This window comes from Silurus aristotelis, assembly GCF_946808225.1.
Source record: "Silurus aristotelis genome assembly, chromosome: 4".
NCBI classification, from domain to species: domain Eukaryota; kingdom Metazoa; phylum Chordata; class Actinopteri; order Siluriformes; family Siluridae; genus Silurus; species Silurus aristotelis.
In genome coordinates this window covers 15,367,455-15,384,133 of record NC_139577.1, presented here as the reverse complement: position 1 = coordinate 15,384,133, position 16,679 = coordinate 15,367,455, and the positions used below count along the sequence as shown (strand labels likewise).

Here is a 16,679-nt window from a genome sequence, read left to right as displayed (position 1 = left end):
ATTACAATAAAATTAAGTTCATGATTACCAATCTTTACTTCTGAAAGAAATTTTCTGAAGGTTTTATTTTTTTTGTGACTGAGTTACAGAGTAGTTTGACTTCATTACCACTACAAATCACTCTACTGTTGTAAAGGACGGATTGTATAATCACTATAATATAATTACGTCTTACATTTTTACACTTACATTTACTTATTACAGAATATACCTTCATCATTACCTTTATCAGGAGCTCCCAAAATGTTAAATAAATTCCCAGAGCCCTTCATCACATTTTGTTTTTCCACAAATATGATGAAACAATGATGTATTGTTTATTTGATTTTTATTAGTCGGCCTTGTAGAAATTTTCTCCCTGAACAATAAAGTGACTGAACAAAATAGCGAACATTGAAGTATCCTTTTTTTTCATCTGTGGTTTTGTTGATGTTTACATTAAACCCACTACATTTATGGCATTTGAAAGATGCCCTTAGCAGTTTTCTTATTCATACAATTGAGGATTATGGGCCTTGTTGAGGGGCCCAGCAATAGTTGCTTAGTAATGCAGAGATTTAAACTTGTGACCTTCTGATCAGACTTCCAACCATTGATCTACCTCTTCCCCTTAAAAATGTCAAGTCTATAATACCTTAATAATTAGTATGGTATGTTTGATCATGCTGGGTTGTGAGTTCCAGCACTATAAGAGTGAACTGACTAATTTCCTCCTCTTTCAGTGGTCTCTATACAGCTAGGCAGATAGTTGCTAGCTAAGTAGCTGTCAAGAGATCAGGTCAATAAAGCAGTGGATTACTGCTGTGATCGAATCTACTGTAATATAGGAGCTCCTGAGAATATTTTTGTTGTCCTGTATAGGGGAACCACGTGTTGTATTTAGTTTAGAAGTATCCCGGATATATAAACATTCCTACCCGGCAAACAATGTCAAACGTCAGGCGAGGTTTTTGCTCCCAGCGGTGTTTCCTTCCCGGACTTTGAGCCTGTCCCGTGTGATCCCTGTGTGTGATCGTTTACACACGCAGCAGTTCCGGATCACTGACAGTCTACGTGAAATCTGAGTTCCTCCATTTCCATGCCAAATCTAATCGTTAGCTAAACTCGCTAGTCCTTGAATGACACTACCTGATTGTGAATCTAATGCAGTAACCTCAACGGGTTTAAATGTTTCCACTGTACAACGTACAGATCAGGTTAAATCAGCATGATGACCCAGGCGATTTCAGTCAGGACCCTATTCAGGACATTAGGGACAAACTTCGCACGTGTCTTTCTTACTGGCTTTACGTCTACTGGGCTCATTCAATGGCGCGTCTCAAATCGATTCCAAGCTCCCCGTCCTAAGGATCTGAACGCGGATTGGATGATAGTTTGTGGTTACTTCATACAGCTGTGTTTTTCAGCCTCGGTTCCTAAGAGTCCATGCATATTCTGTCCAAACTCATCAAATCACCAATACTTCAGCAATCACGTGTTAGGTCAGGTATCACGAAGTACAGAAATACAAAAATACAAAAAGTGATTTAACGAAAATGGAAAGTGTTGGGGTTATAAATAATCCTCATACGTTTTCTGCAATAAAATTAGTCTGATTAACAAAAAATGTACATCACATAAACCCAAAAAAACATTTTCCAATATCTGAAATCCAAGCTCACTACATATCCAATAACACGCCGATTTGAGACACAGAAATTACATGTTCATTTCTGTCGCATACGTATTACGTCATTAGTGAACGGAAGTGTAAACAAATGTAACGTTTTAGCTATTATTTAGTTTTCTACTTATATAAAGTTCAGTTTACCTCATTTAAAAATATGTTTAACCCCATCAACACCGAGGCAATTTAATCATAATATTCTCAAAACTGTTATAATGAAAATATTTGCTCCATAATTAAAGCGTATTTCTATGTGAGGTTTGTGTTTTCACTGTTATATGTGTTAATGTATCATATACATATGTTCATTATTGTTCCTGGACTCTTTAACTTATTATCATTTGGTCCAAAAAATCTTGCAATGTAACCATTAAATAGTAATACAGTGGGTTTTTTTGTTTGTTTGTTTTGCATTGTGTGTTTGTGGATTTAGAGAAAGTGTACGTCAGGGCAGGGGCGTGGCCATTATTTTAAAAGTGGGCGGGACGAAAAGTCTAGTGTTACCTGTTTTTTTTCTTTTTTCGTTAACCCTTGTGTAACTGACAGGTTTTATTTTTAATCATAATAATTTTTTTTTGCTTTATATGCTTTATGATTATATATGATTATAAACCGGAAAGAAAGAAAGAAATACAACTGGGACAGTACCCTTAAAATGACATCTTTGTACCTTATTTACCCCAAAAATGTATAGTTGTACATTAAGGTACACATTGGCACTCTAAGGTAGTAATGTGTACCTTTTTAAGTATAAAGTACAAAGATGTCCTTATAATGGTACTAAGAGTATATTTTTACATATTTCAAATTGTATTTTGTGTATGCACAGTACATGGCACACAGTAATTGATACTTGCACATTCAAATAATACTTCATTTTGTTCTATTCTACAGTCCATGTTTCAGGAATAAAACAGGAAATTCAAAACAAACTATTGAAAGACAATATGTATTGAACTCAACTGACAAACATGTCAAGACCCGATATCAATTATACAATGAGATGAAATAAACATTTAATTTCCACTTCTTTTAAGCTTTCTGGCTGGTTTGTTTAAAAGTAGTAGCTTTTTACACAGTGTTAAAGCGAACATATATCTCAATATATAAAACTACTTAACTACTAATAAACAGCCAATCCGCAGTTGTTCATCATACTAATGTGTTACATATTTTTTTTCTATATTTTACTAATTACATTTTTTATGATTAATCCATATATAATCCTACAAACACTTGTGTATTAATAGATTATACATTATATAAATTATATACATTATAAAATGTAAAAATAAATAAATAAAACTGCAATAGCAGCCAGCTGTTAAAAGCCACATCTGTTCTCACCTGTAAAGTTTCTTGTGTGACATCCTGAATCTGCCCTGACAAACCTAGGCTGTCTGTTTCTCGCTCATTCTTGACAACACATAAAAACGTAAAATTAGTGCAATAATGAAAGAGCACCCCATAAAATAAAAATCGTTCCTATCAGCATACTGTAACGTTTCCCCTGTCATCTACCCTCATTCACCGGACTACATTACCCATCATCCTTTGCACCCTGTCATCCACCATGTTTGTTTTCCCGTCTTCACCTGTCTGTTCACCCGGACTCTGTTTATACTAATCACCACTGTCTTCACTCATTGTCGGTTATCGTCTTTACTACGTTGTATGTATGTGTGATTTACCTGCTCCTTATCATTAAAATTACATCTCTAATGTTACTATTCGTGTCCTCGTCTCTCCGTGTACATACCGTGACACACAGAGTTAAACATGCTGTAAAATCTCAATTCAACATTATCTTTATTCTTATTTGAAGGGTTTTGATAACACACTTGTTAAAACAAAAGACGTTATAAAAGAGTTTAAGGAAAATACACAAAAAAGTGAACGTTTGTCCAAGCAGCTATTTTTCCTTATAATCCTTTAAAACTTGCTAATTATTCAACAAGAGCAACAGGCAGAGCTACTAAACATTGTGCAACACAATTCGGATGCCATATGCAACTTACACTGCTCGACTTTTTTGTAAAAAAGGAGTGAGGCGGTTTTTGCCGCTTTGAGCTCATCGCAACCGAACGTTGAATCACGCGCGAGACCGCAGATGCGACTCGAGCTACAGTATTAGGGCGTGTTATTATGACGTGACAAGTGAGTGACTGATTGCCATGGATACGTGAACGTCATGTATAGACTATCTTGTCTCTTTGAATTTTAAATCACTCTGCATTTTTACACATTGCTCCATTAAAACCTCAATATGTCGTGAACACAACTCACCACTAAAAAAGTGAGGGGGACGAATTTACTTTTTATAAAAAGTGCGTGGGACATGTCTCCCGCGTCCCCCGTGTAATCTACGCATCTGTGTCAGGGTGCCAAAAGAAGAGTTGTGTTATTGTGTGAGGAAGACAGGTATGTTAGAGATGTATGTGAGGGTGGTGCAGGACATGTATGAGGACAGTGTGATAGCAGTGAAGTGTGCAGTAGGAACGACACACTGGTTCAACGTGAAGGTTGGACTGCATCAAGGATCGGCTCTGAGCCCTTTCCTGTTTGCAGTGGTGATAGACAGGTTGACGGACGAGGTCAGACAGGAGTCTTCATGGACTATGATGTTTGCGGATGATATTGTGATTTTTGTGGTGAGAGCAGGTTGAGAAGAGCCTGGTGATGTGAAGGTATGCACTGGAGAGAAGGGGAATGAAAGTCGGTAGGAGTAAGAAAGAGTACATCTGTGTGAATGAGAGGAAGGGCAGTTGAGTGGTGTGGTTAAAGGTGGATGAGTTTATGAACCAGGGGTCAACAGTGCAAATTAATGGAGAGTGTGTTAGAGAAGTGAAGAAAAGAGTGCAGGCAGGGTAAAGTGGGTGGAGAAGAGTGGCAGGAGTGATTTGTGATAGAAGGGTATCTGCAAGAGTGAAAGGGAAAGTTTATAGGACTGTGGTGAGACCTGTGATGTTGTATGTTTTAGAGATAGTGGCATTGAGTAAAAGACAGGAGGTGGAGCTGGAGGTAGCAGAGCTGAAGATGTTGAGATTTTTGTTGGGAGTGACGAGGATGGACAGGATTAGAAATGAGGTTATTAGAGGGACAGTGAATCGAATTTTTGCGTTAATGCTTTTTTTGTAGTAGTTTTAGTTAAGTTTTTTTCTCTCTAATGGTAAAATGTTAAAAGACTGGATCTAGCAAAGAAATTGCTTTCTGAATGTTGACTGAATGCTGTAGCGTGTTTTCATTGTATTGTTGTATTAGGTTAATTATTAAACATGCATCTGGGGATTTGTGTTCATTCAGCCTGTGAGTTCCGGCACTGCTGTTGGGTGAAGAGGTTTAGAGAGCAGTCCACTGACTGGGCAGCTTGGTGTGATTGACATTAGAACTCATAGCCTTCTGATCCAAAGGCCAATGCCTTTACCACCAAGCTACCACCTCTCCTGTGTTTTAATGGAAAAAATTGTAATGGAGCTTAGTCTTTACACAGCATCCTGTACAATTGTGTGTTTCAATTGTGTGACTCTAGTTAGAGGAAGAAAAACATAGCAATCAAAAAATATCTTTGCAATTATACACCAATCAGGCATAACATTATCACATTATAACATCATGAGCAGTGAGTGAATAACACTGATTATCTCTTCATCATTGCACCTGTTATTGGGTGGAATATATCAGGCAGCAAGTAAACATTTTGTCCTCAATGTTGATGTGTTAGAGGCAGGAAAAATGGGCAAGACTAAGGATTTGAGGGAGTTTGACGAGGGCCAAATTGTGATGGCTGGACGACTGGTCAGAGTTTCTCCAAAACTGCAGCTTTTGTGAGGTGTTTCCTGGTCTGCAGTGGTCAGTATCTATCAAAAGTGCTCCAAGGAAGGAAAAGTGGTGAACCGGCGACAGGGTAATGGGCGGCCAAGGCGCATTGATGCACGTGGAAGTGAATGCTGGCGCGTGTGGTCCGATCCAACAGACGAAATACTGGAGCTGAAATTGCTGAAGAAGTTCATGCTCTTAACGCTGCGACGGGTCAGGACTGTTTTTGCATCCAAAGCAGGACCAACATATTATTCGGCAGGTGGTCATAATGGTATGCCTGATCGGTGTATGTGTAATATAAGTTATAATAGAGTGCAGAAAGAGTTTGCAGAAGGAAATCCACTCCGCGTTTTACCAGCAGCAGCGGCGGGCGTTAAAGAGCCGGGACAGGCGATCCGATCCGTGCCTGAGGCCGGAGAGAGAGAGGAGCTGAACTTACACGCTCCGGTTCAAGTGCAGTTTATTAAAGACAACATGGCAGTGTTTGGAGTAAAAAGTTTCGACCGGGCTTCCTTGTGAGTTTCTAGCAGTTTGACTGACTTAGCCAGTTCGCTAAGTAAACATGTTGAAGGACCAGGCGTGTTCTACAGGCGTGCAGTTGGAGGATTATTAGCAGGTCAGACGCTCCAACTGTCTCTCCGGTATGTAAAGTATTTCAACTGGTCTAAAGTGTACACATTACAGCAACACCACCACACACTTCACAATGACTATAAGAACCTGGGGCATTTTTTTTATATTTTTGTATGAAAAAGTCGATTTCAGACTATTTAAAGCGAGAATAGTGTTGTAACTAGACTCGGGTGAGCTTGAGAGCAACGGTGACGGATAAGCAAGTGGCTAGCTGGCTAATGCTAATTCAGGCAGGGTAGTATGTTCAGCCCGACTATGGACTTTATTAACATTAATAACATGTCAGCGTAGAAGTGTTAGCAAAACACACACACACATTTTCGTCTTAATAAAGATACATTTTTCAGAGTGTAATGTTGAAATGTTTTATAAAAATGTGTCCACACAACTTTATGGAGTGTAGGTCCTGCCGCATTAGGGCGTTAACTGTGCGTAAAGTCACAGTGTCGATTATTCTGTTTTAATATTTTAATAAAAACAACAGATTTATAGATTAAATTCACAATTTCGCCTATATATTATATATATATATATATTGCCGTTTTACATTGTAATTAACAGGCCAAGGAACTGCACTCACAGTTTATTACACAAACCTTTATAATAACTCATTGAAAGTAAGGCATGCTGAAATAATAATATTAATATATGCTGAAGTAATAATTATATATACTGAAATAATGATACAATTACACAATAATGATAATATAATGATAAAATGAATCCATCCTTTAAAACGCTAAACATCCAGGACTTGTCAGGAGGTCCTTCTATTTGTGACACTGCTACCCATTTATGGCCATTTTTACATTAGTTTCATTATGATTAATAAACTTTTAATACTGCTATAATTGATAGTTGTTATGGTTGTTATTGAGCAGCACATCTGAAGATTGCTAACTGAATGACGTGTATAATAACAAGATAAGAGATGCATTGTTACCAGGATGAAGTCAAGTCAAGTAGGCTTTTATAGTTATTCCATTAATATACAGTATAAGAAACACAGTATAAGGAAACAATGTTCCACAAGGATCAAGGTGTTACACGAAAATAACTGGGGCATGACATCAAGTGACATAACATGATATAAAGGGGAGGTGAGTAACTCAGTGGTTAAGGCACTGGACAAATGTAAATAAACGTGTATAAAGGTGTTATGTATGAATTGTCCCTATAATAATAATTAATGTTCATGTAAACATTGAATTGGTTGGGCAGCAAAAATCAAGCAAAACAGCATTTCTGATGAAATATATTAACCTTTTCCACAGACATGCTCAGGATTTATTGGACCGGACACTAAAATAAGGGGTCTCAAGTTCTATCTTTGGGAGATCTTCGAGCTAAAAATTGCCTTAACGTCGCTTCCCATGTGTGCTGACTCACCTTTTAACCCCTTCACTCTCATGCAGCTTAGCTATGCCTCATTCTGTCAAACGACCAAAGAAGGCACACCCCCCAATAAAACAAAATGTCAAAAAGTTGAACTCGTTCACTGGTAAAAGGCGAGCAGCGAACTCAAAAAGTCGGATAGGGCCAAAACGACAAGCAGTAACCACAAAATCCAAAGCAAAGAAACAGGCAAACAGGGTGGTCCAAAGTAGTGTCATCAGCAAGGTCACAAATAAAGCAAGCAAAGGGAGCGCAAGCAAGACCAATAACACATTTAGTGTTTCAGGGTCTACCAGATGCACACGTAGCTGTCAGACCCAACACGGCCTGTTTGCAGACTTTGCTGGCAGAAGGAGGTCCTTTCGTGGCAGTCAGTTGTCGCAGATTGTCCTGCAGGAAGTGAAGTCTCCCAGGAGGGTGGTCACAAAAAAGACCAGCCAAGGCCATGTGGCCAGGGAACAGGATACTATAAAAAACACAGAACCTTCTGACCCTAAAAGTGATGACCAACAAAACGGGGTACCTGCTCCCAACAAAGGCCACCCCCCCTTTACTCCAGGTTCTGAAGAAAGGAAAGTGGAGGAGGACAGAGAAACATTTGTTCCCAAGGCTGCTAAAGTGGAGGAGGAGAAGGCAGAGGTCACCTCTGAAGTGGTAGAAAGTGAAAACAATCCTGGGCCCATTCAAAACACTGACAAACCAAGCACTGGGTTGAGTGATTTGCTTGCAAATGCATTTGACCCAAACCTTAAAGTGGATTTTGTTTGCACACTTAATACCTCAGACCTGACCGTACCCACGCTTTCACAGTCAAATGATGTTGATCCTCAAAAAAAACCGGAAGATTCTTCTCAATCAGATGTCTTTCTGTTGCCCCCTTCAAATACATTTGTTAATGAATCAGCAGCACTTCAACACACTTCAGATCCCACTCATCTGATAGAAAGAGAGCATCAGTGCACCTTAGACACGGAAACCAAAGATGCAAATGACAATGACGATGAGATGTACATCAAAAACGAAGGAGCGCTCACACTCCTCTCATTGAGGACAGGTTTATACTCCAGCCCTCAACCTGGCCTGGACTGTGAGTCTCAAACGACATCTTTTCTGAATAAACTGTTGAGCAGCTCGGAAAGCACCCAGTCTTCTTTTGACACGGAGTCAGAGGTGGGAGGTTCAGGACTGGCTTCAGGACCTGGGGAAGCACGCGCCTTTTCTCTTCACCAGCGTTTGCCCCAAGATCAGGAGAGAAGAGAGAAAAAGAAGAGGAGGAGATGTGGGGCATGTGTGCCATGTCTTCGCAAGGTCAACTGTGGACAGTGCAGTTGCTGCTTTAACCGAAAGACCGGTCACCAGATTTGTAAACTCAGGAAATGTGTGGAGCTGAAGAAAAGGGCCTCTCCGGTCTCTGCTGAAGAGGTAAGTCACTTGATTCTATTCGTGAAAAGGTTTCTGTTCCTTCGGTGCTCACTATAGTGAAACTAAAACCCTATAATTTGAGTCTATGTCAGTTTGGGAGTGTAGCACTAATCAGAAAGTATTCTCTCCATATACAGATACTCTTTAACTATCTTGATTTCAGTTCAGAAGTCTAAAGAGAGATTTTAATGTAAGAAGTGAAACAGTAGAATATTCTCATAGGCTTTAGTAAATTGCCCTTTTTTATCTCAGAAATGCTTCAGAACGCAAGCCGTCACATTCTCCGTTTTACTCATCTGTTTCCGCTGCTGTGACAAAAAAAGGAAGTACCCGATTACTTGAGTCACTGTCAGCTTTGCACGTGGTGGCCCGTCTGCGCGTGTTTGGGAACGATAGCCTTCAGTACGCTAAACTGCCACAATGACACGTCTCCTTCCTTAGCACGGAAAGCTGTAGCATGTTTTTAGCTGATGTGTCACGCTATGCTGAAAGTTCAGAGCATGTAATGTCACGCACTCACACTGGCAAAGTTGCCAGAGGGCAAATGTGAGAATGCTACCTCCCTTTCTTTAGTCAAGAGCTTTTATAAATACAGAGTTCAGGACAGAATTGCAGTAAATACAAATGTGTTGCTTTTGCTACTTTTATCAGTATGAATGTTTGACATATTCAGAAGCATTGCACATTTCCTGCAGAAATGCTGTGGTATCAAATTTGAACTGAACTTTTCTTTTACATGAGTTTTGTAGCCATATGACTTTACATAGTAATCCACATTTACTATTTAATCATCTTGAGATATAAATCCAACACAGTTGAAACACACAGTCATATTGCTGTAATTATTTCTTCTTTGCAGCAATTCACTTTGCAGTAGTTCACTAATTTTTGGAGAGCACTTTACTTTAACCTACATGATTTTTACATCATTACATAGGTTTTTGAGAACATTAGAGTAGCAGGGGTCTGTTGCAGATTATGGCAACTTTTTGGCAATACTCAAAGGCCATCAAGGGTCTGGATACTAATGTGCAGTAATACTCAGTGCATACATTAAAAAAAAGTACACAGTATATTTCCTGATATTGTGCAGCGATTCATTATAATGAGAAATAGTGTTTGTGTGTGGACAGAGTGAGGAAATGACACAATCTTGTTATTAAAATGTTGGGATTTGATCATGCAAATTGAGCAAAATTACTTTATTACTGTATTATTATTATCTTATTACTTCTACATTATTATGATCAAGACAATACACTGTGGCCTTTGCCTTGAATATTCTTGTGAAATATTGAACAGCATGTTGTCAGGGTTGTCATATAAAAGGCCTAGTCCTCAAAAATACAGAGAAATAAAAGATTTCCCCCCTAATTTTACAGGGCTCCCGAGTGTCTGAGCTAAAGAAGTGTCTGTGCTATTGTCAGGAAATCGCAGGTTCAGATCCTGACAATGATAAAGCTCTACATAGGCGAATAAATTAGGAAATTAGGGTGGAAGGGACGGTACTATTCTCTTTTCTGTCAATTCAACCAGCTGTAACTAACTGGGGGTGTTTTTGTGCCAGGGTATACATAAGAAAACAGAGGGGTTTGGTTTCCCACTTCTCATTGTTGTGTGATAGGGGACATCACATCTTTTTAAATATGCTATCTAATAATTATGTGCATACCTACAAAAGGTGCATTGCAGTGTTTCTAATTGTTAACGTAACGACATTCTAACGTGCAGCTGTTATTACAGTTCCAGGATAGTGCATTTTTTTTTCTTCACTTTTCTTTTTAAAGTAAAGGTTAGGCATAGGAGTGCAAGATGAAGCTACTGACTACATTCAGGGTGATCAAGATAAGCCTGTCTCCACACCTTAAACAGCACAAACACACCAGATCTTAATAAACAACCTTCAACTCGGGTAGAGGAACAGGATGAGGATCAGCCCTGAGAACTGACTGTGTTCAAACTGAATGTGTAACAAAGCTGCGCATCACAGAAAATGTTTTTTATATATATATATATATATATATATATATATATATATATATATATATATATATATATATATATATATATATATATAATTGTGATTATATTGCAGCATTTAGCATTTAGTAGTGATCAAGTGTCAGGTAAACTGTACATTTATTCAATACTATAAGGCCAAAAGAACGTGGAAACCCAACCATGAGACCCAGACATGTTTTCTGAACATTCATTTATTCAATTCTATTCAGTGATCTTTTTATTTTAGTCAGGAACTCGATTGATCTGGAGCCTGTCCTGGAAATACCAGATACATGGTGGGAATATACAGAATAACGGATGTTAGTCCATTGTATTGCACTATAAACAAACAAATAACTGCTTTATCAGTTCACATTTTCTGTGTTTTAGTTTAAGTACTGGAAAGTAGGGCTGCCGCTATCGATAATAGGTAATCGGTAATATTCGGTAATTATTCCAATTACAATAATTATTATTCCAATTCCAATTATTTAATCGTATAATCAAATAATCGGGTAAGAAGTAGTTTTTCTTTTTTGAAGAGCAATAAAAAATAAGAGGGAGGAAAATAAGATGGGTCTCTGAAATTGAACAAGTAAATTGTTTTTCGTTTTAGAAAAATTTACATTTTTATTGCTGAAATTGCATACAAGAATATTGGTAAAAACTAAACCCATTTAATGCATTTAATAGCCATAAAAATACAAACACAGTTGCCTTCAACAAAAAAAAGTTCCTTCACAGTGCATCGAGTGCATCGAGTACTTAAAGTTTTGGGAAACTATTAGTTTAATGAAACTCATGATTATTCTCACTTATGTATTTATTTATTAAATCTCGCACAGTATTGCGATGTGGTTTTTTTTGCCTCCGAAAAGCTGCTTGAAATTTTCACTTAACTAAATTGTATAAAATGTATTTATCGCCATGCTTTAAAAACATGCTCCAATACCTGCTTTATGCAGTTACTGCGGAGGGATTTATTGAACACACTGTATATGAATAAAAATATAAAAATCAATTGCACATTATTTTAAAAACGGTAACCGCACTTTACAGTGTTTCCTTTATGTTTTAGTTTGATATGATCCCAAACTTTGGAAACCTTTGGTGTTTTCTTTGGCCTTATTCTTCTCCTCGCCCTTCACTGTTTTCTTCCCGTTACTCTGTTTTTCATTCTGCAGCGTCTTCTGCGCTCCAGAGTTTAGCGCTCCAGAGTTTAGCAGGTGGTGTGTCAGTTATAATGGTCCGTAGGAAACACTGTGCTCCTGGTTAAATGGACTAAACGAAGTTTCGGGGCAAAGTAATTTTTGTTAACTGATGATTTGAATCTTTGATTTCTGTTGCTAACTGAATACAACCCAAAGTAAGCAGTTCAAAAGGTAAAATCCACAGTGCAATAGTAACTGTGGTGCTTATAAGGGGCTTATTACACTGACCAAGCAATTGCTTCATTGTGACAGTAAGGTTACAGTGACACTTCACACAACAAACAGGAAGCAAGCTAACAAAGTTTAGAGACTTCTGCAGAAAGTAAGATGAATACAGCAAATGAAAGGATCAAATAAAATAAAATAAAATTTTATTTGTCACATACACATACATATAGGGTACGACTTGCAGTGAAATGCTTATAACGATTGTCCGGCATGAGGGAAGGGGATGGGAAGAAAAATAATACAAAGAAAATAATAGTACAAAGAAAAAGAAGACTGATAAATAAAGTATAAAAAACTATATAAAATAAAATATAAGAATATATAAAGATTTATATATATATATATATATACAGTGAGGAAAATAAGTATTTGAACACCCTGCTATTTTGCAAGTTCCCCCACTTAGAAATCATGGAGGGGTCTGAAATTGTCATCGTAGGTGCATGTCCACTGTGAGAGACATAATCTAAAAAAAAAAATCCAGAAATCACAATTTATGATTTTTTTAACTATTTATTTGTCTGATACAGCTGCAAATAAGTATTTGAACACCTGAGAAAGTCAATGTTAATATTGGTACGGTAGCCTTTGTTTGCAATTACAGACTTCAAACATTTTCTGTAGTTTTTCACCAGGTTTGCACACACTGCAGGAGGGATTTTGGCCCACTCCTCCACACAGATATTCTCTAGATCAGTCAGGTTTCTGGCCTGTCGCTGAGAAACACGAAGTTTGAGCTCCCTCCAAAGATTCTCTATTTGGTTTAGGTCTGGAGACTGGCTAGGCACGCCAGAACCTTGATATGCTTCTTACAGAGCCACTCCTCGGTTATCCTGGCTGTGTGCTTCGGGTCATTGTCATGTTGGAAGACCCAGCCTCGACCCATCTTCAATGCTCTAACAGAGGGAAGGAGGTTGTTCCCCAAAATCTCGCAATACATGGCCCCGGTCATCCTCTCCTTAATACAGTGCAGTCGCCCTGTCCCATGTGCAGAAAAACACCCCCAAAGCATGATGCTACCACCCCCATGCTTCACAGTCGGGATGGTGTTCTTTGGATGGTACTCATCATTCTTCTTCCTCCAAACACGTTTAGTGGAATTATGACCCAAAAGTTCTATTTTGGTCTCATCTGACCACATGACTTTCTCCCATGACTCCTCTGGATCATCCAAATGGTCATTGGCAAACTTAGGACGTGCCTGGATATGTGCTGGTTTAAGCAGGGGAACCTTCCGTGCCATGCATGATTTCAAACCATGACGTTTTAGTGTATTACCAACAGAAACCTTGGAAACGGTGGTCCCAGCTCTTTTCAGGTCATTGACCAGCTCCTCCCGTGTAGTTCTGGGCTGATTTCTCACCTTCCTTAGGATCATTGAGACCCCACGAGGTGGGATCTTGCATGGAGCCCCAGTCCGAGGGAGATTGACAGTCATGTTTAGCTTCTTCCATTTTCTAATGATTGCTCCAACAGTGGACCTTTTTTCACCAAGCTGCTTGGCAATTTCCCCGTAGCCCTTTCCAGCCTTGTGGAGGTGTACAATTTTTGTCTCTAGTGTCTTTGGACAGCTCTTTGGTCTTGGCCATGCTAGTAGTTGGATTCTTACTGATTGTATGGGGTGGACAGGTGTCTTTATGCAGCTAACGACCTCAAACAGGTGCATCTAATTTAGGATAATAAATGTAGTGTAGGTGGACATTTTAAAGACAGACTAACAGGTCTTTGAGGGTCAGAATTTTAGCTGATAGACAGGTGTTCAAATACTTCTTTGCAGCTGTATCATACAAATAAATTGTTAAAAAAGTCATACATTGTGATTTCTGGATTTTTTTTTTTTAAGTTTATGTCTCTCACAGTGGACATGCACCTACGATGACAATTTCAGACCCCTCCATGATTTCTAAGTGGGAGAACTTGTAAAATAGCAGGGTGTTCAAATACTTATTTTCCTCACTGTATATATATATATATATATATATATATATATATATATATATATATATATATATATAGAGAGAGAGAGAGAGAGAGAGAGAGAGAGAGAGAGAGAGAGAGAGAGAGATATAGATATATATAGATATATATGGACGCAATTAGTTTATTTGTTTAAGGAACATTGTACAATGCCAACTTTCCAAAAGGTAACAGTGGCTCTTCACCCTGTTTTCAGATTTTCATGAAATGCTTATCTCACTTGTTTACTGACACTGCAATTCTCAATTACTACAACTGAGCTAAAATGACCTGTGTCATAGCTATAATTCAGTACTTGCCAAACCATCACCTTCAATCTTGTCTTGTAGTCATAGTAAAAAAAATAGCATGTTTTTTCCCCATTTATTCAATTCTACAAATGTTCAGTTCACATCACAAAAGAAAGTCGTGTCATTGTCAAATGGCACCATAAAAATTTATAATTTACCATTTATGTCCATTTTACCCGCTCTGTTATTATGTGGCATTCGTTACTCAGTCTGTGGCTTTTTCTAGTAATAAGAGGAAAATACTTGTCAGTGGGCAGTGCACCGTGCCAATTCGGCCAGTCTGCCTGTACACAGTTTACTCCATTATTACTTAATGTAGTGTTTCAGTGTGCCACAGTGACCGAGCTACTGTCATTTGCATTGTAAATGTAGCAGGGCTTTGCTTGGATATGTAGGTAGAGGAGGGAAATCAGGTGAAGTTAAAGGGCAAGATGGCCAGCGCTTAAATCAGGCCGTGTTAGTTTCTCACATCAGAGCTGATGTGTCATAATGGATGCATAATTGCAGAATGTATTATTCATTAGTCTCTGAGTCTTCTAAAACAGTATAAATACCACTAGAATGGCACAAAAACTGGTAATGGAAAATAGGGTAGATCTATCTATCTATCTATCTATCTATCTATCTATCTATCTATCTATCTATCTATCTATCTATCTATCTATCTATCTATCTATCTATCTATCTATCTATGTGCAATATATATATATACACACTGTATTTTTACAAAAGTTAGTACACTTCTCACATTTAAGCAACCATGTAAAATATGTTGTCAAGGGACAATACTAGAGAAATGATAATTGGATATATTTTAGAGTATTCAGTCTGCAGCTTGTATAGCAGTACAGATTTACTGTCTTTCGGAAAAAAATCAACATACTTTATAGTGGTATTGTCTTAATAATGGACAATACCATTATTGTCTAAATAACTGGCAACAAAAGTGAGTACACCCAAAGTGAACGTGTCAAAATGGTGTCCAAAAATGTCAATATTTTGGGTAGTGCTGCAACTAACGATTATTTTGATAAATGAGTGATTGGATGGGGTATTTATGTATAAAAGTGTTTTTTTTTTTTATGCAAAAGCCACACATCTAGTTTAACTATTTTTAATTTTGACATTTTCATCAAGTATCTGGATACTAATGTAATCGATTATTATTGATTCTTTTATTGATTAGTTGTTGCAGCCCTAATTTGGTGTGAGCACCACTGTTATCCACCACTGCCTTAATCTTCTTGGAAATGGAATTCACCAGAGCTGCACAGGTTGTTGCTGGGATTCTCATCCACTTCTCCATAATGACATCACGGAGCTGCTGCATGTTAGACACATGGAGCTTCTCCACCTTCCACTTGAGGATCCCCACAGGTGCTCAATAGGATGCTCCATCACCTTCAGCTTCCTCAGCAAGGCAGTTGTCATCTTGGCGATGTGTTTGGGGTCGGTTTTATGTTAGAAAACGAATCGATTTTGACAATAATGGCTGAATCTTGAGTTATTTTTAGAGCACAGTAAATGTGATTATATGTTAGTAAATCTGCTAAACGAGCTGCACACTGACTACTCTAAAATACATCCAAGTTGCATTTCTATAGTATTGACCCTTGAGAACATATAATAAAATGGTTACTGAAATGTGAGGGGTGTATTCACTTTTTTGAGTTACTGTATATGAGGGAAGCTGACTGGCATTGCTTTTGGTTTGGCTTTTCAGTATTTCAGAAATATTGCACTCCACTCCTGTCAGTCACGTACAGAAATCAAGAATTCGAGGCAACAAGCTGACGCTCAGGCAGATTTTTCTGAGATTCAACTGACTGACATTTCACTGCTGACCTTCATTACATCATTTAAACATAAACTGTAGACAACTTATGTCATAGTAAATATTGCTTCACTCTTCACTGTAATACACATAATTCTTAATGCAAAATAATATGTTCATTTCTAAGAATCTAACTCGCTCTAAAGTTACAGATTAAAAAAAACTAATAAAGTTTTTCTGTCTTATTAAAGTTCACTGCAGTT

The 16,679-nt window shown here is 38.0% G+C and overlaps 2 protein-coding genes across 4 annotated transcripts in view; one reads left to right on the top strand and one right to left on the bottom strand.

The window, feature by feature from the left end:
• slc25a16 (solute carrier family 25 member 16) overlaps window positions 1-16,679 on the bottom strand; it is a 28,183-nt gene that overhangs the window by 5,585 nt on the left and 5,919 nt on the right. The window contains exon 1 of one of the 3 annotated variants that reach the window (XM_083539311.1): window positions 918-1,649. The exons of the other annotated variants lie outside the window; for them this stretch is intronic. The gene's annotated coding sequence lies outside the window, so the exon portion shown is untranslated. Of the gene's footprint in view, window positions 1-917; window positions 1,650-16,679 lie in introns of those variants that run through there. 3 annotated transcript variants of the gene reach the window in all.
• tet1 (tet methylcytosine dioxygenase 1) overlaps window positions 5,472-16,679 on the top strand; it is a 36,453-nt gene continuing 25,245 nt past the window's right edge. Inside the window, exons 1-2 of the mRNA XM_083539246.1 lie at window positions 5,472-6,126; window positions 7,393-8,935. Coding sequence (XP_083395372.1) covers window positions 7,541-8,935 — 1,395 coding nt within the window. The 5' untranslated portion in view covers window positions 5,472-6,126; window positions 7,393-7,540. The remainder of the gene's footprint in view (window positions 6,127-7,392; window positions 8,936-16,679) is intronic.